The 26,170-nt window shown below is 42.6% G+C and overlaps 2 protein-coding genes, 2 long non-coding RNA genes and 2 pseudogenes across 5 annotated transcripts; 2 read left to right on the forward strand and 4 right to left on the reverse strand.

Annotated features, from left to right (window-relative positions):
• Positions 1 to 3,169: 3,169 nt before the first annotated feature.
• LOC146674234 (uncharacterized) lies at positions 3,170 to 4,943 on the forward strand (annotated as a pseudogene). The gene is made up of 2 exons (XR_014910619.1): positions 3,170 to 3,893; positions 4,293 to 4,943. The product of XR_014910619.1 is annotated as an uncharacterized LOC146674234 (transcript).
• A 3,699-nt stretch (positions 4,944 to 8,642) lies between these two features.
• On the reverse strand, positions 8,643 to 9,168 carry LOC146674235 (uncharacterized). Its single transcript, XR_014910620.1, has 3 exons — positions 9,048 to 9,168; positions 8,885 to 8,974; positions 8,643 to 8,807 (listed from the first exon to the last, which is right to left on the reverse strand). It is a non-coding gene; the product is annotated as an uncharacterized LOC146674235 (long non-coding RNA).
• Positions 9,169 to 9,681: 513 nt separating this feature from the next.
• Positions 9,682 to 10,392, forward strand: LOC146674236 (uncharacterized; annotated as a pseudogene).
• A 1,276-nt stretch (positions 10,393 to 11,668) lies between these two features.
• LOC146674237 (uncharacterized) lies at positions 11,669 to 20,271 on the reverse strand. The gene is made up of 2 exons (XR_014909222.1): positions 19,441 to 20,271; positions 11,669 to 14,203 (listed from the first exon to the last, which is right to left on the reverse strand). It is a non-coding gene; the product is annotated as an uncharacterized LOC146674237 (long non-coding RNA).
• On the reverse strand, positions 15,190 to 18,845 carry LOC146674238 (histone H1.5-like). Its single transcript, XM_085395280.1, has one exon. The coding sequence runs from the start codon at positions 17,260 to 17,262 to the stop codon at positions 16,675 to 16,677; it is 588 nt and encodes a 195-aa protein (XP_085251406.1). The 5' UTR covers positions 17,263 to 18,845; the 3' UTR covers positions 15,190 to 16,674.
• Positions 20,272 to 22,016: 1,745 nt separating the features above from the next.
• Positions 22,017 to 23,098, reverse strand: LOC146674239 (uncharacterized). The gene is made up of 2 exons (XM_085402375.1): positions 22,353 to 23,098; positions 22,017 to 22,259 (listed from the first exon to the last, which is right to left on the reverse strand). Exon 1 carries the CDS (start codon positions 23,071 to 23,073, stop codon positions 22,387 to 22,389), a length of 687 nt encoding a protein of 228 aa, XP_085258501.1. The 5' UTR covers positions 23,074 to 23,098; the 3' UTR covers positions 22,017 to 22,259; positions 22,353 to 22,386.
• Positions 23,099 to 26,170: the final 3,072 nt, after the last annotated feature.

Here is a 26,170-nt window from a genome sequence, read left to right on the forward strand (position 1 = left end):
GCATTTATTTGTATGCATGTAAGTGAATAAATAGATTTCTTACAATGCTGGGATGCTCGTTTCTTCTGTCACTACAGCAGCAGTCCACTCCACAGTGAGTCAGGCTGTGACGTTACTGTCAATCCTGAAGCCAAGTAGGTTGAAGGTGAAGATGCTGGGAAACTTTCTGATTCTCTCTGCATTTCTTATCATATCTCTGATTTGTCTGTGAGGGGTTTTCTCTTTGCGTGGCACTCGTTTTGCCATCTTTTGACTTTTTGTCCTTCTTCATTCTTCAGCTGCATGTTTCTGGCCTGCTGTGTGTGACAGTGCTCATCTCTTGGCTTTGTTCTTTGCAAAAATAAAAAATGTCCGCAGTCTAACCAGTTCGTCCACATTCAAGCCACTGTTTGTCTTCACTACAAACAGTGATTTAAAAAAAAGAACAAGTCTTGACATAACTGATGAGGTAAATCCCAGTTTAGCACCAGCTGTGTATGAGAAAACCATCAGTAGCTATGATCTGGCAGCCTGTCACATAGTCCCTTTTATCACCTGAACTCAGTGAACGTGTCTCTGAATAGTTGATGACCTTGAAAATAAAAACTGGACTTCAGACTCGCTTTTCAAAATCCCACAACAAAGGGAACAGAATAATCACTGTGATTGAGACAAAGATTTATTTAACATGACTGTTACTGCGGCTTACTGATTCACTAAAAGATCTTGAATCTTCTCAGTATTATTGACATGGAACTGACACATGTGATGCACTGACCAGGGCAGAATTACAGATGAAGGGTTTGCACTGTGCAAAGCAGCTGATGAGCCACATTTAGCCCTCTCCACCTCAGCCTCTCATTAGCAGATACAGCTCATCTCACAGTTACTGTGTGATACCTGTTATTTTTATCTGAGGTTTTAGATTTTGTCACAGCAGCTGATGAAAGGAAGCAAGGTTGGTTATATCTGACCAAATCTGCACTTCATGTTCTGTGGCTAAACTCACCACCAAGCTGTTATTATACATATTAATGGGTACATCACTTTACCTGTAAATAATAAATAATGAAGTATTTGAGTAAATGTACTCAGTTACATCCCACAGGTGGTTCTGTTCATGCCTGAAGGGGGCCAATCATATTTTGAGGGGCTTGTGGTGCCGCACAGTGTAGCAGCACCTCAGATTTTACATGTTGTTTTATTTCCTGATGCATGCTCAATGCAGTCAAACAATATCTCCAAAAGTTGATTCTGTTCATCTGGACGTAGCGTTTTATAAAGATGAACAGAATCAACTTTTGGAGATATTGTTTGACTAAAACAACACTAACACAATGTTTCCTGTTAGAAATAAAGGTAACTAATACTCCAACTATAAGTTTAATTTCCACCAGTGTTGCTTACCTTCTTTGAAACCCTGACTTCATTTTTCACGGAGCCATCCTACCATCATCATCTGGCTAAGAGCGCGTGCACCTTGGACCAAACCAAAACAGGAAATAAAAAGGTGGATGCGAGGTCAGACAGTCAGAGAGACTTTATTTATCCCCAAGGGGCAATTAAGATAGACGTACATACAATACACAAACATGACATTGGGGAGACAGGCCAGGCTAGGTGGCAGCGACCTGGTCGGCAGAGGATTGGATTTTATTCTTTATTACCAAAAATAAAAACTGATGCTAGCAAACAAACATGTTGTTTGTGAAGCAAACATACAGCGATAAGCTTAAAAAAAGAGTAATTCACTTTTGTTTTGTTTTTTTAGGGTTCCTAGACCATTAGGTCTGACATTTATCTCATATATTCTGTGGTTACTCTTCAGTGGGACTTTAAAAACTTTTAAATCTGAATCATTATTTCAGGAAAAGCGGTTAATAACATTTGAATGATTTGATTTGAATAAAACTATGATCATCAGGCTGGGAATACATATTAGCTGAGCAAAAAAAAGTTCTTGAAAAGTTTTTGAAAGTCACACCAACATGAATTCTGTCATCCCCGTCTGCATTCTCACTCTCAGCACGTTATCTCTGGGAGTGTGTGTGTCTTGAACCTGGCTGAGTTATGAAGTCACCTGAATCTGTCACACCCTGGTGCTAAACCTGGCTGTATTTGTGTGTGACCTGTGATGTGATACACTCTTTGTAGTTTTTGGCATCTCACTCCTTGCTTTGGCCGCACTGACTGTTTCTGTAGGTTATAAGTTTTATAAGATAAAATCAGCTTTTCTGCAAATAAATATCTGAGACTTGAATGTTTGATTATGTTTGTCTCAAGTTTTCGTGTCTTCTAGAAGGTCTCTTTGCTTCTTCTCCTGAAATCTGAAGTACATAAATAAATAAAAAAAAGCTTGTAAAAACAAAAATCAGTCAGGTGGAAATTTGGAAAAACTGATCTAAGAAAGAAATCCGAGAATTTTACTTTCAAGCTAGAAATCAGTGTGACGGCCTGACAACGTTGCTTTGGTCGAGCTGGAGGCAGCCACACCTGCCGCTTGTCACCCACAGCCAGTGGATTTCTCTCATCAGGAGCAACTTGTTTAAGAGTTTGGCTGAGCCCCAGGCAGTGTAGTATTCTTGAGTTAAACCTGTTGTTCACTTATATGTATGAATGAGTAAAGCGCTTGCTTCCAATTGTGGATTACCTGCTGAGCTATGTATTTGTGTGTTTTTGTGTCACCAGAATTGGGGTTTTGAAGTTGCCATCTTTTGCTTTCAGGAATATTTGCACTGTGTGGGATTCATGGAGATATTGCCATGGGAGCCCAAGTTTTGAAGAGAGATGGCACGATACCACTCTTTTATGTCCGATTATGTCATAAATTTGGATATCTGCCGATAAGATGTGAATCCGATTTAGTGTATTTTATAATCAATAAAACTTGTTTAAAAATATCTTGCTGCATTTCGTATAAGTTCATACTCCATTCTAAACACTAAAGCTATTATGTTAAACCTGTAGGCAACAAATGCAATGCACACAAAATATTTCATAGTTCAGCAATACTGATCAACTCCCAGCAAAAAAAAAAAAAAATGCTTTCAGTGTGACGTAACTCCAGACCGCATTCATATTCTAACCCAAACACACACACAGGCACTAACATTAATGAATGACTCATAAGAAGGGCGGCGCACAGAGGCTGCCGTATAAGGCATTAGCAGATAAAAAGAGTCAGCTGCTGTGCGGCTCACTTTGCTGCCACACTGACAAGATGACACGTTTTTCGGTCTCTACGCTCATTCCTCTTCTTTTTATCAGCGGCGTTTCTGGGAAACTGATTCAAGCCGCTGCAGGAGACGATGTAACGTTTCCCCTCACAGAGGAGTGCATGAAAGGAAGAGGCACGCTGAAACGTCGCCTGCAGGACAACAGCCTCCATTCGGTCGGGGATCTCGACGGCAGCTGGAAGCGCTCCAGGTTATATTAGCAGGTTTTTCCAAAGCAGCGACTCTGTGATACTGACAAGTGCAGATATCAGTGATGAAGGCTATTACGAGTTTGACTGCAACAACAAGAAAGAAGAGAGTGCACAGCTGCAGGTATTCATACCTTCTGATGTTTTTGTACACGAGGGCGAGGATGCCATCCTCCCGTGCCGCTCCATCACAGCAGGTCAGTGGGTGAAGTCTGTGCGCTGGAGGAGAGATGGAGAGGTGGTGCTGGATGTCCAGTCGGGGAAAACCACATATGGGAACGGCTTTGATGAAAGCCGGGTCTCAATACCATCAGACTGGGACCAACGAGCAAACCTGTCCCTCATCATAAAGCGAGCCGAGGCGAGAGACGGAGGAGTTTATTACTGTGACATCGACAAAGTGGAGAAACACCGCTCCGCTGTCCGCCTGCACGTCTCCACACCACCAACACCACCGAGCACCACATCACAGCCTACAACCACAGAGAGGGTAAGAACACAGACTGCATTTAAATGGTTCACATTTGACAGTAAGCATTAAAAGTCCACTCAGTTACTCTTCCGCATGCAAAATCCCACATTCAGAGACACACAGTGCAGATAACAGCCCAGATCAGCAAGCACACAGACAACAGTGACTACAAATGTAGTTAGTCACTGCTGAGCTATTATAAGGTTGTAAAGTGGAATGCAGGTGCACAGATCTACTAAGGCGGGCAGGGGGTGGTGGGGTGGAGACACTGTAGGAATGAGGTAATATAGGTTATGAGGGTAGCCGGGTCCCTGTAATTTAGTGGAAGCTTTAGCAGAGCCTCACAGTCCACGTCATAACAGACGCCAGTTAAAACTGCTCACTAACATTTCTGCTCTGTCTTCTTGTCCTCTGCAGCCATCAGAGTGCTCCAACTGGTCATGGAGCACTTTCTCCATAACGGCAGCTGTATTTGTGATCGTTGCCCTGCTTGTTTGGCTCTGCTGGTTTCTGAGGAACAGGATATTCAATGTGTGCTCTCGAGGTTTTCTCTGCAACGGCACAGAGGAGGGAGGAGGAGGGGCTGAAGAGGGCAGACGGGAACCCTTACTTTAACCACCACTGATGAGTGAAAAACAACAACAGCTCATCCCTTTAAGTATTTGAACTCGCCACCTTTATGACGGCACCACTGTGCAACTCCACTTTCTCAGGTTTAGAAATCCTCCGTTTTCCTTCTGCTGAGGCTGACTGCTGTTACAATGTTTGAGATTGTCTTTATTATTTTGTGTTTGTCTTCCAATCAATGAAGTAATGCCTGTAAATCATCTGCTTACATAATCAATGCATAATTTAGCTTCAAGATGGATGAATGAGAGCTCTTCAGTAACAGAATCAGAATCGTGTTTATTGGCCAAGTATATGTGCAGACACATACAGGGAATTTGTATATTGTCCTGCCTGTTTGTACAGATTTAGTCTTTACTGTGTTTACTTTGCTTTTTGTAAAAAGCTCAGGGAAGCTGCTGTGTGCCAATAAAGTTTTAAGTGGATAATAAAGTGACCTGATGCAGATTACAGTCATGATTTTATTCATTTTGCACATGAAATGACTTCAAATGTTTGATGGAATAAACACTGAAAACCTTTAACAAAAGCACATTAACATACAATTAATATACAACAAAGTAAGAAGCATTAATCTGCTGCCATAATCCCAGTTAAACCTGAAGCTTCATCTAAACTCAGTCCAGGTGTTTCTCTGCAGTCGGCTCTGTTATCCTGACAAAACTGTTTCCAGCCAGAAAGGCTGCAGGTATTTGTGTGAAAGAAAGACAGCGAGGGAAAAATTCACACCAAAGACATTTGAATAAATAACAAGTGAGAGAAAACAATGAATCCTTCATTGTTTGTTTGTCTGCCGTGACGTCTGAATAACTCTTTTGCACTAGCAAAAAGAAGGGAGAGGCTGCCATCCCGAGCCAAGAAACTTTCAGGCTGATCGCTTTACAAACTCGTGAATCCTGTGATGTGACATTGTTCATCCTGTCACAGCCTCTTGCCATCCCTCTCATATGTCATTAGCCCTCACTCTTCTGAAGTCGTGTAAACATAAGGTTTATCAGAGCAAAGAGGTGAACGGCGCTGTTTTAAAACATGGTAATTTAAAAAATATATCTACAGGAGATTTTAAAAAAGGGAGAATTAATACATGTTCATCTGATCCCAGTTTTGATAAGTACAATATACAAAACAGACTTATTTACTTTGAATATGACTTTTTTTAGTAACTTGTTCAAATAATGCTAGCGAATTATTTTACCCATATTATTGTAAAATTGCCATACACGTAAAATAATATGGGTACAGGTAATCACAGAATTCTTTTGCATTTTTGTAAAATTCTGTTTTACTGGGTTTTTTTTTTTTTTTTTACTTTTTGATGTATGTATGTACGCACAGCCTTTGTATTGCACATAAGGATGAGAGCGCGATGGTAGAGGGAGATTGCTCCAGGACAGATACAACAGCAGTATAATGTTAACGCAGCTTGCAAGCACCGGCACAGACAGCATGCTAACGCTAAGGTAGCCAGAAATCCAGATTGGTTAAAGCTCAGTAAATGCTGATACCAGAGCAGCAACGAGATAAAGTGATTTGCTGTAAAACCAGACGCTGCTGAACTTCAACAGGTCGAAGAAATGAACTTCTAATGACGTCATCTAGAATTACAAATGACTGCTGAGCTTAAAGACAATCAGCACACGCTGCGTGAGTGATGTTTCACCGCTGAGGCGGATTTTGCGGTGAATCTTAACAAACACAGAGGAGTGTTGTAGTTATGATAACACCCCGAGGCTGTTCTGGAGCTTCAGTGAAGATTATACGGTCTGTCAGCGTATACTTAGTAAAATAATGTGACTTAAAGCATAGGTTAAATATTATAATATGAATCATTCATTCTAATGAGAAATGAAATCAACAACTGAAAAGGGGATTTAAAAGGAAAATCGACATTAAATCGTCTATCCCTCACGCCACTGTTTGTGTGTAGTACAAAGCCGAACACACACAAGAGGACGGAGAGAGCCAAAAAACAAATGTTATCGTTTGGGCTTGATGTCACGCTTTGATAAAGACTGGCATGATGCCCGGTAAGAGAGTCTGACTGAAAACTGATCATGCTCAATGTCATCAGAGGAGGTTTGTGTTGTTGAAAAGTGGCATCCACAAAGCTTTCTATTGAGTTAACCTAAAGTAAGTGAGCCAAGAGAACAAGGACATATTTGGTGTTGTGACAGCGTCATGTTTCCACAAGTTGTGTGATCGTTTTACTGTGGTGGATGAGTAATTTAGAATCTGCACTCCGTCAACATCATTTTCTGTTTGTTTGTTTGTTCAAATGTTTCTCGTCTCTTTGGTGAAAAGTGAGTTTACAAGGACATGATATGTAAACGATAATTTAAACGAACCATGTACCAAACACAGAGAAAGCAGTTTGTGACAAAAGTACTGATAGCTCAGCAGACTGCAACCGGACATTGAACTAAACTTGAGGGAGAAGAAATCCCCCCAACCCTCGGTGAAATTTGTGCTCTGAGTTTATTTCAAGCACAGACAAAAATCCCCCAATCTAAGAGGACAACACTGATGAGAGAGAGGTTATCACAGCCTAACCCACAGCAGAGTGCAGCATGCATCTCTCAGGTTGGTGCGTCCCTTTGCTTTTTCCCTTTGAATCAAGCAAGTGTCGTCAGTCCTCCACGTTTCTCTCTCTCCGTTACTCTGTGACTGTTGGCGACTTGTGGTTGTTTGTCTGCACGGTTTGTTAACCATCAAGCTCTCCGGGATTTGACTCGCACATGCCCAACTTAGTTCAATAAACATTCCAACGTCAGGTATTTGACAGGTAACCTGTCATCTTATCTGGATTAATTACATCAATTACGTTTCATATTTGAATGTGAATAGTTTAGACTGAAGAGGATTAACAGCTAGTTACAACAATATTACCGCCCATCCCTCACTGCTGCTGTTTTTCTATTGTTTTTAATCAGTAACAAGAAAAACTTATTGGAATGTGAGCAAAAGAAAGCGCCAAATGTCATCACTTAGTCTTGGTAAACCTTTGATAATGACTCTGGCAGGCTGCCCAGTGAGGGAGTGGCTTTGACTGAGAACAAGCAATCGTGTGCAGGAGGTCACCGGAGACATGTTGTTTTGTTGTGTTTTATTTATTTAATTTTGTATTTGATTCATTTATACAACACGGACGATACATGTTAACATGACTGCTGCATTGAAAGCTAAGTAGAAGACCTTGTTGCAAGATAGAGCACATGTATTTCTTGAAAAGGGGAGCAATGGATGACCCATGTAGTCACAGAGAAGGTACAGAGTACGACAAATGAAGCAAGCACATTCCTCAGCAGCTCTAACACCGCATGGACTTGCAGGTGTGACCTGCACGTCAATGAATTTAAGTTTGTTGTTGTGGCCAGTGCTGTCGTCTGCATGCTGGGGGACCCGGTTGAGGATTGCTGAAACCAACAGACTCAATCACCTGATCCACAAGGCCAGTAACAATAATAATAATAATAAAGATTGATTGCATTTATATAACGCTTTTCGGAGACCCTTAAAGCACTTGTGGGGATGGAGCTGGACTCCATTAGGATGGTGTCTGAGAGGTGGATGTTGTCCAAGATAAAGACAATGTTGGAAAATACCTCCCATCCACTCCATGATGTGCTGGCTAGCCACAGGAGCACATTCAGTGAGAGACCGAGATTACCAAAAAGCACCACCACGACATACGTAATCATTCCTGTACAACTCCTCCATCTAACACACTGTAAACACTGTGTGACCCGTGGTAGGTACCTATTTAAAATAGGACAGAGCCGTAGGCGCACAGTCAGTTTAAAAGAGTTTAATTTTTAATACAAAATAAAACAGTGTAACAGCAGCACCTAAAAACAATTAAAAACATTACCTTATTAAAAAACGATAAGACTGTACGATTGCCCGTGAGGCAGGACAAGCGCTGCGGAGAACAGTTTAAAAACAAATCGACATAGCACACAGGTTAAAAATGGACGGCAACTCACACATGACCCCAAATGGGTAAAACACTATAGAAAAAAAAAAGGCAAATCTTCGGTGCCGTCTTCACTCGGGCCCCCCGCTGTGCATGCAAGAGCGGGGAGACAAAAAAGGATTTGTTTTCCCTGCAGCGCCTTCACCGCCTGCGAATCAATATCTGTGGTGCCTACTGATACAGAAAAAGTAAAACAAAAAACCAAAACCATCGACAGCCGCAGCAGTCAGTCTGTCGGCTTACACCAGTTTAAAACAAATTAAAACACACTGATGTGTCGGGTCCTTTGCCCGCAGCCAGAAATCCACCTGGCAAAGCAGCAGCTCGGTACTCTGTGAATAAAAGGCAGGAGATCACTAGCTGGACAATAAAACACAGGAATATTCCTCCACTGAATTGGTTTTGTTACCTGTCCACAAGTTCGTGTCACACCCTAATAAATGTGGGTCAGTGGCGATGAAGTCCACTATACCGTTCTCACGGGAGCAATGTTTCCCACCTACAAGGGTGCAAATAACTGTAAACCTCTGCCAACAGCCAGAGCTCAAGTGGTACATTTCTGTGTAACCTACCGTTCTAACAGAAGTTTAGGGGAGGACGCGTATCAGACTTTCATAGTTAAGAAACACCAACTTGCCCAACTCGGACCAAGCACTCGCAGCTTCAGGTTTGCAAAGGAATACCCAATTGCCCACACCTGCGCTTATGAAAGGAGCGAAGACCAGCTCCGCCCACCAGGGGCGGTCCCAAATCTCCAGGTCTCACCTGTCACAACTGCAATAGTTACACCCTTTTTAACATGCTCTTTTCTATTTAGTGCTGCTGTAAATATTTCTGACATTTATATCACATCTGTCAGTTCTTGATATTTATTATAGAACGGTTTGTATATATTATTACTCTTTCTTAAATCTGTAATATATTGTATTGTTAAATAGTCTGTTTCTGTTACTGTACTGGAGCAACTGCAACCCATCATTTCCTTAGAGATTATTAAAGTATTCTGATTCTGATAGATTGAAACTGGGCGTTCACAATCTTGCTCCTGACAAATCCAAGAGCTGCCAGATTCTTACATGAATATTATATGTGGCTGGGAGACCGACAGGATCGATGCAGGACACAGAGAGCACCGTTATGGAACTGCTTCAGCTGCTCTTACCTGCAATCTTCTTCGTGAGTGTTTTCAGTGAGGGGAGTATACCATATGTGAAAGTAATGTTGGGAGACTCTTTTATTCTTCCTGGAAACTGTTAGAATGAAGTAGATGGATAACTTTGTCAAATACAGCTTCAGTCCCGGGATGTCGCTGCGCACCGACACGGAGTTTGGAGACCAGAGGAAAGTTTCAGAGATCGCATGAGTCCCAACTCTTCTCCCGTCTTTAACCGCTCAGTTTACACGGACAGTGGAGTTTATGGGTTCATGTGCGATGGTCGGGAGGTGTCTGCTGTCCATGTGGAGGTTGTCGTGTTCTCTGAAACATCCGTCACAGAGGGAGAAGCGAGCAGCCTGTCCTGCTACTATCCAACTACAGCTGGCACCTGCTGGTCTGTGCGCTGGGTTGAAGACGGGGAAGATGTGTTAAGGAGAGACTCGTGCGGTGGTAACAGTAACTGGGCTGCTGATGGTCGACTGTCTGTCAGCTGATTGGCTCTCACACGGAGACCTGTCCTTAAACTTGCAGTGGGCTCAGAGGGAAGATCCAAGGAAGATCAGGGGGATTATTTCTGTTACATCCAAAAAGAAGTTAGAGGGGAACAGAGGGGGACACCAGCTGCTGCGAGGCTGAAGGTCAGTGAGAGCAGCCCGGATCAGACCACCAGCACTCCTCCCCCTACATCTGTGTCTGCGAGTATTCACACGGACCCGGTCTATGCAAAAGTATCTGACAATTCACCGTCTGAAGAATTTTAAGTTTTAAATACTTTAAATTGTATTTTCTTATTTTATGAATATTTACGTTGTCAAAAGAAAAGTGTATTTCGATCAGTGGTTTGTTCTGCAGATTATTGACAAGAGCGTTTGTATAAATCACAACAGAAAATATTCACAAATCAGTGAACAATGACCAAAGAGGATTTCTGATTAAAGCCAGGGGCAATTCTAGGATCAGAGCTTTGGGGGTGCTGAGCACCCCGAGAGCTGCCCAGCCAGGCAAGATAAAGCTGTCTCTGTCAGTTCCTGCATCCTTAAATGTTGTCCCGAGTTCTCTCTGTCACTTTGGTGCAGTTAAACCCCTGTTCCTCCCTGTCCTCGTCGTCTGTTGTCTTCGTCTCCGTTATCAGTCATCATCATTTTACCATCTCTGTGTAAGTCTGCAAACTTCTTTATTAAATCATAAGATTCTTAAATTCATCAAGTCTCTCTGTGCCTGGGTCCTCGTCTCAAAACATGACATCACTGTTTTGTACATTTTAACACAACTTAACCCCCACATTTGTGAAACAAAAGCAAAACACTTGTTTTGAAAAGTCTGTAACAAAACCATGAAATCTGATCAAGGTTATTTAAATGCTGCAAAAGAAGAATGGATTGGAATAAAAAAATACATATCCTAACCTTAATTACTGGTGAGTAAAAAGTAAACTGACTGCATTTTTTGGACAGAGATTCACTTTTAATTTGTATGTATAATATAATACAGATGCATAAAAAACCCTCCCAAAACAGAATAAATTATTACAAAATATTAATAAAAACTATAAAAATGGAGGCAACTTTGCCTGTGTTAGAATGTATACAATGTATAAAAAAAACTTTATTGCAGTTACTAATTTTACTCATTTAATATTAATAATTTTGTGTTGTAAGATTTATGACTTTCATGCTTTCATAGTGGTACTTAGGAGAGCTTGACATTTTTATCAGGTGGTACACACTGTAAAAAGTTTGAGAAACACTGATAAGTGTATGTGTGCTTTTGGAAAACATTTAAAGCTGCTGTACAGAATCTTTGAAACAAGCTTAAAACATTTTTAGAATATAAACAGAGTGATAGGTTTGTAGCATAAACCTATTCGCTGGAACGTTGAAGGCAATATAATTACACTGCAAAGCAAGACACAAGTAGGCAAGCTTCTTCATGTTTCTCGTGCACGGGAGAGAACCGGACAGGCACCGTTCCTTCGCTTGACCCCAGTTGCTCTCGTCCGTTCTCCCGTACCACTGTTCTTTTATTGAGGTTACATGAATATGCATAAGTTCATTAACATATGACGTCTACATACACACAAAGAGTACCTTGCCTGTGTGTGTGTGTGTGTGTGTGTGTGTGTGTGTGTGTGTGTGTGTGTGTGTGTGTGTGTGTGTGTGTGTGTGTGTGTGTGTGTGTACTGCTGATCAAAGGGTCAAACATCCTTGGTCAGGAAGAGGGTAGCCTCCCCCTCACCCTAGATGGTTCATCCTAGATAACACGGTGAGGAAGTCCTGCAGTTCATCTAAACAAAGAGCACTTAGACTAGAACAGACGCAACTACGTTAATCCTACCATAAAATAATAAGACACGGTATGACCTCTCATGCTCCCAAAGTGCTGTCTAATACACACAAAGTTTGCAGACTATCAAGGATCAAAACCTCTACCAATCTACAACTAATTACAAAACTCTAAGCATATATAAGTAAATATTTCTAAGCATAAATGACAATCAACAATACAAATCTAACATTTCCCCCCTTTTTGACCTTTATGCCTGAAAAGTTCCCAGGTATGAATACCTCATGTCTGACAGTTTCAATGCAAACATTTTTATACTCAGCATATGTCAAATCACCCTAAATTACTGAAAAGGTACACAGTTCAACAAATGTATTAGCAGTTATCCCATTCATTGAGCTCATCTCATGGCAAACTGCATCTTACGAGCAAACAAAGAAATTGTTAATTTAATAGTGAAAATAAGAAGATAACATTTTCAAAAACATCTCAGCTTGGTGATGCTTCCTCTGGGTGTGCAAATCACATGTCTCTCTGCAGAGTGGTTTAAGCTCTGCAGGGCGTCATGAATGTCTCTTCCAGTTGTTTCCATCACTGTCCATAGGACCAGAGTCCAAATGTATGTAGAATAAACATTCAAACATACCAGTTAGTTTTGTTGTTCGTCAACATGGGTCTCAGCTATTTCCAAGCTGCAGACCTCTCAGCACTCTAGTTTTATGGCCTCCACCAACCCCCATCACCTCATTCAAGCCTTCGTCCTGTGAGGGGGATATTTATGACTCCTTAATTGTCCACGCTCTGCAGAGAAACACCTCTGTGGAAAGGGTGCAGGGTTCAGTTGTCTTACTGCTGTTATGATCCCAGCAGCCTTCAGAGTGTCATCGTATGCACAGTACAGTGGCACAGCGTTAGGTGATGTTCATAGGAAACTGCTGTTATCACCACCATAGCTTCTGGTTCCTGTGCTTTTCACAGAATCATGATGTCATCCTCGAACTGCTTCTACGCTGTCGATGGAGCCCTCATCCCTCGAGTTTTCATATCCCAACGCTGCTGAAGATTTAAGGCAGGGCACGTCGTACACCTTAATTGTCTTTCTCAGCGTCAATATTGAATCTTTCATTTTATTTAAAATCTTGCTGTGGGAAGTCTCCTCTTGATCTCCTGGAAGCTCAGTAGCACAGCTCTCTGTGTGATGTCTGCTGTGCTGAAGATGACCGCTGATCCTCCTGAAGCCTCTCTCCTGGCCTCAGCTCCCATCCTGTGGACGATCCTCTCAGGCACTCCTTCTCGTAATGCATAGTCCTGATTTTGGGCCTGCTGGATCTGTCTCTCTTAGGTGAGAGTCATGTGTCCATCTCCTCTGCCTTCCTCCTGGTTCAGCTGTTTCCGGCACCAGCTGGGGTCCTATAAGGATAAGTGTCGTAGTCAAGGTAACCAAGAGGGTCCTGGTCGCACACAGGTCCGTCACGCCTCGCACTTGGTTGCCCTAGAGTTGATCAGAGGCTGGAGGTTGAAGTGCGAGCTTACCCTACGGGGGCTCAATCAGCACTCCCCCCTCACCACTGAAACAACCAAGTGTGAGATTTCTCTATTGTGCTGTCTTGAGGGTGCCGGGGTTTCCTGGGACCTCGACCTCTTGCAGTGGCTCTGATAAATCCAGGAGGGTCTCTCGCTATTTTGCAGGCAGTTAAAATGGTCCTTGCTGTGGCTCCAAGGTCTGATCTCATGATGGGCCCCAACCAGCTTGACCTTTGACCTCAACCACTGCCTGGTCCTGTCAGCTATGCGCTTCTCACTGGGCCTCTGAAGATTTCTCAGGAGATTACTGCTGCACCTGTATTTCCTTGCTAGGAAGACAAACTATTTGGAGAGCATGTCAACAGTCATCAAACCACATTCTTTAGTTCAGTGAACTTCACTTATAGGCCATCAAAGCCTCATCTGAACATGGGTGCACCACTTGCATAGGTTTAATATTTGTAAATAAAACGGCTAATCACACAAATCACTGCAACAATAATAAAAAACATTGTTTAATGTTAATCCTTGGACCCCTCCTCTTGACGCATGGACACACCCATGCGTCAACTCACCAAACCTGGATTCCAGTCTTAAAGAAAAAGATTAGCTAGATCATATCCCAGGCAACATCAGGGCATCTCCTCCCCTGGAGCAGCACCACCCTGGACCTATAATCCTGCAATGAAAATGTTAGTGTGTTTTGCATATTAAGTTTGCTTAACACCTGGCTCTCCCAGGAGCCTGCATACACACCATCATGGCCTGGAAAACAAGATCTGGAAGTAAAATCAAACTCCATACCTGTAAACAATTGTATCATAAGAACAAGAAGCATTCAACATCAGCAAGACAAGTGTCATGTGCAGGTTTTCTCAAATCAGTAAACTACAATTATTTTCATAAGTCGCCTCAGACATGGATCATCCCATGTACTCAGGCAACATTAATGTAATCGGTGACTGCTCTTAAGCAAAGTCACTCCACTCATATATTATTTATGGGCTCAAAAGTGGCCAGCTAATGAGCCCATATTAACTATTCCATAACACCGCATCTCTTATTTGTTTGTCTCATGTCACTTGTCCGCTTCTGCTGAATCTTGTACATGCAGTCTCAAAAAACAAACATTAGCAACACACATTGATTATCCTGGTGGGCAGGCGTCGGCCATCCACATTCCAGAGGTGCCATAAAAACACCATAAAGTTAGCCATCCCTAGCTGTGGAAAGAAGTAACACCAGTTCTCAACACAGGAAATTTCACACATGTTATTCACATTATCAAAGTAACCTTCACATTTTCCCATCAACACAATGCAACAGCATCACCACTCATAACCTATAAACACAGTTTTCCTCACACATAAACCCAGAAATCCTGTAGTAGGAAAAAACATCAACCAGTTGTCCTGGTATAAATCGCATCATCAATTCACATGAAGAACTGGCATGCTGTAAGAAAAGAAAATGCAAATATTAGCGCTTGCGCAGGCGTATGCATACTTTGTCACAGTTATCTCTGTGAGCAACTCAAGCCTATGAATAACACACCTGATAAATGCACAGACACAGAAAATGGCATTTAAAAGGTTAAATCATCATGCAACCTCGAGTGTTGCTGTCATCTTTCTGCTCCTGTAAAAGGAAACACATGGGTTCATCTGCACCTTTGTCAGGTGGGGGTTAACTTCACACAATCATGTTCAGTCAGTCAGTCAGTTATTTTAAAATTCTCACTCATTCACTCAGTGGTTCCTTCTTTTGCTAATTGTGGAAATTATCATCGCATTCGTTTCCACGCTCAGCAAAACGACGTTATTTCAAAAAGAAAAATAATTTAGACTGGATTTCCTCGTTGAATCCTTTTTGGGGGGGACTCTCATTTCCTAATTGTCCCAAATAAGTGGCTTTCTCCTGAACCCATTTTAAATGTGGAGAAACTCACTTGCAACAATTTTCTTGACGACGTGTAACGCTTTTAACTCCCGACTTGCAGATCTGCTCAAAGAAAAGAAATTCACAAGCAAAAATTAGTGCTTGTTCAAAAATGAAAAATAAAAAATAACAGAGATTATCAAACCAAACTCTCAGTGCACTGTGAAAGTATCAAAATAAAAAGGCCTTGTTAAGTCATGACACAAACTCCTCATCATCTTCACAACAGGAGAAGAATCATCAGCTAGATTCACTCCAAACCAACCATCAGCCGCACAACACACCACATAACCCTAATGTCATATTAGCTATGAGTTTAATCACCCGGTCTGTGCTCTTCACTCATTTAAGCCACAGATCTATTTTATTCAATTTTTCCTTTTTCCCTTCATCATAAAACATGTGACATGCTGTCATGCACTTCACAAAAGACGTTTGTTCTGATGTATTCAGAGTTGTGTATCTAAATACAGGATTCACTCGCACATCAAAACAGGAAACTCAGTGTTTTAGAGTCTCCACTCAACACACAACAACTCCAACACATCTCATTCACTCGTGCTAGAATTCAGTCACCTTTCATTAATCTAAGACCGATCAACTAATTTGAATCAGCTATTAACCCACTAGGATGACAGGACGACAGAAATGCATGTTCAAAATGTTATCACTAAAAGAGAATTTCCCTCATACAGTAAATTTAGTAGTAAACTTGTGCTGCATCAATCAAGCAGGAAGCTTCTCCCAATTTACTATATTAACAACTAAATTTATTGTCTGATCACTGGTTGGTCAAACCAGGATCTTTTTTCCCCACAAAAGTTAAACTGCTGTCCTGCAACCTACAGAGTCAATTTTTTTTTATTGGATAAATTCAGTATTTGAGAACAAGTGTCTGCTAAATTGACACTATTTTAACACTGATGAAAGATAACAAGCTAATTTTCATTACATGTGTTTGTGTTATTAGGCAGGTTTAATGCATGTCTGTGGAGCTGCATATCCAGCAGAGCATGTTCTTAAAGCTGCCTTTCCTACACACTTCTCTGCTATTATTTAATCATTTCTTAACTAATGTGCTGTGAGTCCACTGGTCTTTGCATCACACGAGGTGACTTGGACAAGATGATAAACAGACTCACATGCTGAAGATGTTGTCTAATCTTCATAAGCTCTCTTGTGCTTGTGTTAGTAGGGTTAATGCATGTTTTGTGTGATTCTGTATATGTTTGTATATGTTTCAGACTCCTTCACAATTTTCCAACTTAAGCAGTCAGTTTTCTTTTTCCCCAGGTTTGCTAACCCAAATTTTGATTTCCCACATTTAATAACAAAATTTGTGTTCTCACCACTCTCACTATTGTCCTCTGCCACTTCAATAGTCCAATAGCAGGCAGTTTCTCCTTCAGCTTTGTCCTGTCCCTCCTCTGATGCGGTTGACTTTGTGCTAGTGTCTGAAGTGCTGCCGCTGCCTTCTTGGGCGACTTCTTAGCAGCTGCTGCCGGTTTCTTGGCTTTGGCCGCGGCGGGCTTCTTGGCTTTGCTCTCAGTAGCCTTGTTCATCTTGAAGGATCCGGAGGTCCTGGTGCCCTTGGTCTGCACCAGAGTGCCCTTCGCCACCAGGCTCTTGATGGCGGTCTTGACACGGGCCTTGTTCTTGTCCACATCGTAGCCTCCGGCAGCCAGAGCCTTCTTGAGAGCGGCCACGGACAGGCCGTTGCGCTCCTTGGAAGCGGCCACGGCTTTCACAATCAGCTCGCCCACGCTGAGGCCGACCTTCTTGGGCTTGGAAGTCATCGTCTTCTTCTTCTTGGCCTGAACCTTGGTGCAGGGCGTGTTTATGATGGAGCCTTTCCCACCACAGCGCTGGCACGTTGAACGCATCATGAAGGGTCCATTTCTTTCATGTCGCTAGCCAGCATGCTAGCCGCATGTGGCTTGCCCGAGTCACTCAGTCCTTTTTGAGCATTTCAACATGCTGCCACCGCCATCTTGCTCGCCCCTCCGTGGAATTCATCCAATCAGACAGGAAGATGGGTTTGCTTTCTTCTGCTGCTGCTGTTTGTCCACATTGCTGCTGCTTTGCTGGGACTTTTTGTGCTCAGGACTTGCTGCTGTCTCTTTATCATGTTATTGCTTTGGAGCTGCATTCCTTATCTTCAGGGAGGAGTGAGCTCGCTTGTGAGGTTGAGAAACACATGGCACTGTAAATAAGTCAGCCAGAAACTTGGCCTGCATGTTTCCAATGATGTTAAACTATAACTTTCTTCCGACCGCTGCATGTGGAAAATTGATTCAGGTCTGCTTTTCACCTGAAAGTGACAAACTAAGACATTTCATTATTATCATCACTGCTTAATCAACACACATCTCTGTGTGTGTGTGTGTGTTTGTGTGAACAATCCTTTCTTAAAAGCATAAAATGACATTGTAGTTGTTTTTCGGCTGATCAACACGAAACCTTTTTCCCATGATTATTTTTCTTCGTCTACAATGTAATTTTTGTCTCTTTTTCACTCTTTTTTTTTTTTTCGTTACAATAGCTGGTGACCTGCAGAATCACCGCTCTCACTCACAATCAAAGGCAATTACTTTTGCACAGTGCACAAAAACACTGTGATGTCAGACACATTCACACTCACTTTGTCATCTGCATAAATAAATCATATGGCTGGAGATACGTGCCATGGTGATCCATAGGCATGATCACACATTTATTTAATTATTTTCAACCCAACAAAACAAATAAACAAAAACATGATGCTGATGTTATGAACACTCTACACACAAGTCAAGATGCAGGAAAACTGCTCACGGAAACGCTGCACACTCCCTGTTTCCCCCTCTTTGAGTAGTTCCCAGACAGCTCTTGATCTGATAACGTGTAGCTTGCTCATCAGCTCAGAAAAAAACTGCAACGCAACATCACACAGTAGTTGCATGCTCTGCCCACAGCGGCAAAGTCTTACACTTTCATATTCAACACAGCTCCTCCATCATGTACTTTTAGATGTTTCATACAGGGTTCAGCATATTAGTTGTTTTCACAGGTGTGCTCCATATCTCAACAATGGCTCATAACAAGACGACAGTCTTTCACACAGGTCAAGTGCCTCTATGCACTTCATTAGTTTAAATATTTACCTATATCACTTCACCTCACATGTCATTGTACTGAATTTAAGCAACCACAAGCTTAATGTAGATTACTTTTAACAACTATCCACCTCAATTAAATCTATGGTCTGGCACACAGGCTGCTGTCGATCAGGGCAAGCTAAAGAATAAACATTGTGTCAGCAAGGGGTGGGGGGAAAGCCATTCACCAGAGCATATCTTAAGTGCTGCTGATGTGGGCTGGCCTTCTCCACAGCTCTCCAAGGCTGGTGTGTTTTCTGAAAACTTCTAACATTTGAATCTCTTCCATTTATAAGCCTGCGATTAACCGCACGGCTCAGGCCCGCGTGACCGCGCTCGCGTGAACCCGCGCAGCTGTGGAGCCGTCGCTCTCTCTCTCTTTTTTACATAAATACTTTGTGCTGCCAGGAGCAAAGTCCAGCACAAACGTCTGTCTCCCTCCGACTCACTCTTGGTTGCTTAGAAACCCATGATAACAACAACAGTCGGTGTCACAGACCACATGTTCTGCTCCGCACACACTCACACACAACAACAACAACAACGACGACGACAATGACAACAACACAAAATAGGCCTACTGTCCAGCACAATCTGGACCCCGCGGAACTTCTCAACACCCCACTGAGCGGTGGAGAACTCACTACAGTACCCCACACAGCGGTCTGTATTTCGCCCCACTAAGACGGCGAACCAAAAAAAGTTCGAACTGCGCAACTCTGCGACTTAATGCTTCTGTACAAAAAACCCCACTGAGCGGCTTTGTACATCGCCCCACTTAGACGGCGAATTTTAGCCCCACTGAGCGGCCACGGACAACGCCCCACTGAGCGGCGAAGACGTAATTTTAGCCCCACTAAGCGGCCACGGACAACGCCCCACTGAGCGGCGAAGACGTACAGTTATAGAGTTGGACTCTAAACTTACTCGGTGTTGCTTAGCGTGTAATATCAGCCTCGAATCCCGCCAATCGCCATTCATCGAGGAGAAAAGACATACAGCGAATCCACAGGAACTTCCTGGCTGACGTCAGTCTTTCAGCGTGCCTCTCCTCCCCTCGGTGAATGCGATTCCAGGGCTCCGGCATCGAAGGACCAATTAATGATAGGTTTGTAGCTTGAACCCATCCGCTGGAACGTTGAAGGCAATATAATTACACTGCAAAGCAAGACACAAGTAGGCAAGCTTCTTCATGTTTCTCGTGCACGGGAGAGAACCGGACAGGCACCGTTCCTTCGCTTGACCCCAGTTGCTCTCGTCCGTTCTCCCGTACCACTGTTCTTTTATTGAGGTTACATGAATATGCATAAGTTCATTAACATATGACGTCTACATACACACAAAGAGTACCTTGCCTGTGTGTGTGTGTGTGTGTGTGTGTGTGTGTGTGTGTGTGTGTGTGTGTGTGTGTGTGTGTGTGTGTGTACTGCTGATCAAAGGGTCAAACATCCTTGGTCAGGAAGAGGGTAGCCTCCCCCTCACCCTAGATGGTTCATCCTAGATAACACGGTGAGGAAGTCCTGCAGTTCATCTAAACAAAGAGCACTTAGACTAGAACAGACGCAACTACGTTAATCCTACCATAAAATAATAAGACACGGTATGACCTCTCATGCTCCCAAAGTGCTGTCTAATACACACAAAGTTTGCAGACTATCAAGGATCAAAACCTCTACCAATCTACAACTAATTACAAAACTCTAAGCATATATAAGTAAATATTTCTAAGCATAAATGACAATCAACAATACAAATCTAACACAGAGCATCTGCTTCTCTTTACAGCTCCTCGCTCCACCAGGGCTGTTTGGCTCTTTCTGATAGTGTGCAAATGTCGTGCACGTACCGCGGCAGTCATGCAGACAACTGGACGGTCCAAAAGTTGGCCTACCTAGTACTGGCTGAGGTTTTAGTAGAGTTGTGGCTGAACCGCAGAAAAATATATAATTCATTTTAATCTCCCCAATCAATTATAATGTTATGTTGGAATGTTGTTAAAGAGAGTCAAAAATGTTTCAACCCAGTTTGTTTTGCAGTTTCTGTATAGCAGCTTTAATATCGGGAGAACACAACTTCCAGATTGTGTGAGTAAAATTAGTTGTTGTTTTTCTTTGTCAGTTTAACAGTTTCTGTTGTGCCTGTCACTGTTCCCTGTCTGTTTTCTTACCTGCTTCTTCCTGACCTTGTTCTTTCTCTCCCTCTTTGGACTGACAATCATACACAAATAGATTGTACTCAATTAGATGAAAAATTACATTAACATGAAAAAAATTCTATTAAGCTCACTAACAAAAAGTCCACTCTCAGTGAACTTTCAACCAAAAGGCAAATAACCAAACCACGTGAACAACCAATAAAAGATATAAACATTGAAACACTGATCCAACATTATTCTTGATTGACGGATCATTTGATTTTACACTTTTACCTGAATGTGGCTCCTTTTTTGAAAAAACTTCCTTATATCCATTATGAACCTGGCTGTCTCTCTGTACACAAACGCACACACAACAGGAGTTATAAGGTTAATGGGCATTCAGTCAGTTAGCTAGTTAGTATCCATTTCAAGCAGGACAGTGGTAACAACAGCAGGCTACGGACAGTTATAAGTTTTAGATTTTAAATAGGCTGTATACATTTCAATGGGAGCAACAGGACGGTCGCTGATTTTACTACAGAGCAAGACTAAACACAAGCAGCTTCAGTATTTCCCGTTTTTACTTTTTGGCTGAGTCCCAAATACATTTCGGAGAAACAGGGCGACTCACCGTGGGACGAAAGATAATGCAGGAAAAAAAAGAGTAAAGCACAGACAGCTACATGCACATGAACCGGTTTGCTGTAAATTTCCATGCTGTGGTATCATGAAAGTCGGACGTTTAAGTCACGACTGTGTGTTGTGAAACTGACGAAGTCTAACTTCATTTATGCAGAGCTAAAATTCATTATCGAAATGTATTTACTCATTCACAGCATTAGTTAAAGTGAAAACAATTAACGAGAGGTTTTGATGGCAGAGCTCAGCTGGGAGATGTTTTTGTACTTTCTGACCTAATATTTGGTCTGATGACATCATACCAACCAACCTGTTGTCTGGCCTTTTCTCTTATTTTGACAAGAGCTTTTGACTTCTGTTTGTTTATTAAAACAGTTTTCCCACATTTCCATTTAACTATATTCTTGTTTTGTCTATGTAGGGTACTTAGGAAGACACGAAAACATGACACAAACACGATCAAACATTAAAATCTCAGATATTTATTGGCAGAAAAGCTGAGATTTATATCTTATAAAACTTATAAACTACAGGAACAGGAAGTTAGGCTAAAGCAAGGAGCGAGATACTAAAAACCCAAACCCCATTATATATATATATATATATATATATATATATATATATATATATATATATATATATATATATATATATATATAAGAGAGAGAGAGAGAGAGAAAGAGAGAGAGAGTCACAGCAGAGGTTGTGTTTGTGTAGAAACCACACACACACACACACACAGGCTTCAGTTATCCTCCATCAGGGCTCCTCTCAGTGAAAGGTGTCGTCTCCAGGTCTCTGGCAGGTCCTCCATCAGCGCCTCCAGGTGTGGATCCTGATCTTCGGAACTTCCTCCTCCAAACCAACCACACAGCAGCAGCAGCAGCAGAGAGCAGCAGGGTTATGACGGCTGTGATGATGATGGGAGTGTCACAAGCTGTTGTGTGTGTGTGTCTGCTTCACGCGTGGGCTGCAGAGAAACAAACATGAAATAATGTGAGACCCACTGCGCTGACTCAGCAGCTGTGATGTGCTTCAGTGTTTAGCAGAGAGGTGTACTCACAGGAGCAGAGGTGCTGCTGATGATGGTGATCCTCTCATTGACCGTCACTCTCACAGCGGCAGGGCTGCCCCTCTCTCTCCACTTCCCGCTCTTTTTTTTTGCCTTTATTAACACGGCAGAAAAAGTCACCTCGGTCCTCCAGCTGGACCCGCTCCACCGTCAGTGACAGGTCTCCCAGTGCAAACCAGTCAGACCTCACAGACGCTCTGCCCACAAACCCAGTGCCATATATGAGCTCCCCGGAGGAGAGGCTGTGGTTCAGCACCAGTTCCCCGTCTCTTTCCCACACAACAGAGTCCACGGAGTCCCCCTCAGTGTGGAAATAACACGGCAGCGTGAGCGTGTCTCCTTCAGGCACAGAGAGGTTGTTGTTGGAGATGATGAGGACCTCCAGGTGGATGGTGGTGACAACCTGCCCGGCGCAGGTGAACTCGTAGTAGCCTTGATCGTTGTAGTTCACACGGGTTAGCAACAAGCTGAGCGTGGATCTGTGCTCCACAAGCTCTCTGTACCTCTCTCCCGGCATCCAGACACCGTTTACCAGCTGGGCCACAGTCCGTGGACTGTCATTCCTCAGCCGGTAGATTAGACTGAATTCCTGCGCGTCACACTTCACATCAGCTTTTAACTCTACAGACTCTCCCAGAATCGCCGGTTTTCCACAGCAGCCAACAAAAAGTACACAGAGACCAAAAAAGACGAAGACTGCACCACCCGACATCGTATCTCTGTTCGGCGCGTGGTGTGAGCTCTCGCTTGTCTTAGGAGAGGCGTGTCCCTCTGGTCTGACGTTACAGTCTGAGAGGCATAACATGAGTTTGATATTTGGGTTATTTGGATGTGTGTGGGTTTTTGTTAAGATATTCGTTGTGTGTACTCATGTTGTACATTGTTTAACTGCATTATGGTTACTGTGGTTTAACAGAGACAGTGTTTTAGTGCTCACCACAAGGAGGCACTGTTTCATTGTACGTTCCTAAAAACAGAAGAAGAAGAGAAATAGATACGGCACCCATGAGAAAAGTTTTGCCGCGTGTTAATGAGGAATAAAGTTCCCAAAATATTAAGGACATTTTTGCCTCCGTCGTCATTTTCCTTCGAGTTGATCGCTGTCGATGCTGCAATACTCAACAGTTTTAACCAATCACTTCCAGAGGCTTGTGGTAAAAAAAAATAAAAATTAGGACTACACATGATCTGCTTTCAAGCATTGTCTGTGTTGTTTTTTTAATTATTTACTTTTTTGGGTGCTGCCATTTCCGCATTAGGCCTACTGATTTTACACAGACTGTACAAAAGGCCAGCCAGTCGGCAGAACTCACGAACGGAGCCACATCTGCTGAGTAAAGATATCAGCAGGCTGCTGCCGGTTAGCCAATGAGCGGTGAGGCAACCCATTCTCTTCACCAATCAGAAGACACAATTCTACCTCATCATTACGCACACGTCGACCCAGAGTTCGGTCCGAGCTGCAGGTGGGAAGAGTCAGCAGAGTTTTACTCACCGTGTGGATTTTCACTGCGGTCAAGTGAGCCCTCACTTACGAAGTCACAGTCAAGCTAGCCGCCCCGCCAGCCGCACCTAAAATGTGGTTGCACTACTCTTACGCATATTACGGTATAGGTGCCGACTGGCTTAGAAACGCAGTGTTTTGTGTCCTGACACTATTTTACTTCACAATCCACTCCCAGTTTTGGTTTATCTCCACTTTCCCCCCTGTGATCCACAGCCCAAATTACTGTATGATTCAGAGAAAATTAACAATAAAATTTGCCCAATTTACTCTACTGTACTTTTAATATTCTCATCTTTGAGCTCAGATTCCAGGAAAACTATAAGAGGTGACACAGATATTTCACTGGATTATGACTCTGGGTGACCCCCACTCTGCACCCTGTGATCCACAGCCAAAATTACTGTACGGTTTTTGAGAAAATTGATATTAAACTTTGCACAATTTACTCTACTGTACTCTATATATTCTCATCTTTGAGCTCAGATTACAGGAAAACTGTAAGAGGTGACGCAGATATTTCACTGGATTCTGAATCTAGGCTGTCGCCACTCTTCACCCTGTGATCCACAGCCAAAATTACTGTATGGATTTTGAGAAAATTGATATTAAACTTTGCACAATTTACTCTACTGTACTTTTAATATTCTCATCTTTGAGCTCAGATTACAGGAAAACTGTAAGAGGTGACGCAGATATTTTCTCAAAAACCGTACAGTAATTTTTGCTGTGGATCACAGGGTGCAGAGTGGGGGTCACCCAGAGTTATAATCCAGTGAAATATCTGCGTCACCTCTTACAGTTTTCCTGGAATCTGAGCTCAAAGATGAGAATATATAGAGTACAGTAGAGTAAATTGTGCAAAGTTTACTATCAATTTTCTCCAAAACCGTACAGTAATTTTGGCTGTGGATCACAGGGTGAAGAGTGGCGACAGCCTAGAAAACTGGGAGTGGATTGTGAAGTAAAATAGTGTCAGGACACAAAACACTGCGTTTCTAAGCCAGTCTTCACCCATACCGTAATATACGTAAGAGTAGTGCAACCACATTTTAGGTGCGGCTGACGGAGCGGCTAGCTTGACTGTGACTTCGTAAGTGAGGGCTCACTTGACCGCAGTGGATTTTCGTTCCTTCTAATGCTGTTAGCGGTGTGCGTCCATGAGACTAAACCACACCATAACTTCACCACACGCCATATAGCATTTTACAGCCTGTTAAATCCCCTCACTCACATTATGGATGTGTGCTTCGGATTCTTGTTAAATAAATGAGTGAACGACAGATACCTGAGTGGCAGTGGATTTTGTGGATACGTCATCACGTCAAAAAAAACATGACAAAACAGTGTATCACATCATAGATACCACACAAACACACGCACGGACGCACACAAACGCACGCGCGCTCAGACAGAAACGAACTCGGGTTGTTTATTGAACTAGCCTGGGCGTGAAGTCAAATAAAGCGGACACACCTCAGTGTAACTGTCTGACGCGTGTGTTCAAAGGCGCGACACACGCCCTGTGTTGGATTCTGTCCATATGAGCTGACGGACGGATGAGACGCAGTTTTACAGATAATGAAAAGAATTCTCCGCTATTTAAAACAAAAAAAAAAGGCATTCGTTTAAACTTCATAAAGAGTTGACTGCTGAAGCCTTTTACAGCTGCACTAAAATGGAAAATGATGGCATTATCTGTTGAACTGTTATAAGTCTGATGTTTGATCTTCATTTATTCTTGAAGGAAACGGTTTCCAAGGCCTAATCCGTGGATCGGCTTCCTTCGAGGCGTGGACGTCTATCAGCAGAGAATGTACCTTCACCTATCAGCAGAGAATGTCCCTTAGTCTGTAACACAGTCAAATATATTCTCAAGCAATATTCAAGCATGCCATTCAGCGTGTTAGTACGAGCTCGGGAGCAGCTTGGGAGAACAAGAAAACAGAGACTGCTTTAGATTGTCTTCCCAAATTGACTCAACTTTATTCACAAGTACAACAGTTTATATAGAGGGTAAAATTCATGAGACAGCAGATTATCAGTTTAAACCAGTACAGACCAAGATAAGGGAGCGTCTTCCTGCCCTTGGGTGAAGAAGCACCCTTTGTGTAGTGTATCAGTTCAGCTACAATTGTGATTATCTCAGCGACATATTTTCAAGGCACAAAACAAAGAGTTCTTTCATTAGTGAATTCTGAAACAAACCATCTGGCCTTCAACAGGCGTCTCCTAAGAGATTAAGAAACTAATGTAGCTGAGGGAGTGATCTCTGTGGTATTTCAACCTTGTACCAGCCTGTGAT

This window comes from Rhamphochromis longiceps, linkage group LG3, assembly GCF_057381845.1.
Source record: "Rhamphochromis longiceps isolate RC_006_pf linkage group LG3, R_longiceps_female_GT1.1, whole genome shotgun sequence".
Classification (NCBI taxonomy): Eukaryota; Metazoa; Chordata; class Actinopteri; order Cichliformes; family Cichlidae; genus Rhamphochromis; species Rhamphochromis longiceps.

What these genes read in the sequence shown, in the direction of transcription:
- LOC146674238 (XM_085395280.1), bottom strand. Translation starts at nt 17,262, where the DNA reads ATGATGCGTTCAACGTGCCAGCGCTGTGGTGGGAAAGGCTCCATCATA.
- LOC146674239 (XM_085402375.1), bottom strand. Translation starts at nt 23,073, where the DNA reads ATGTCGGGTGGTGCAGTCTTCGTCTTTTTTGGTCTCTGTGTACTTTTT.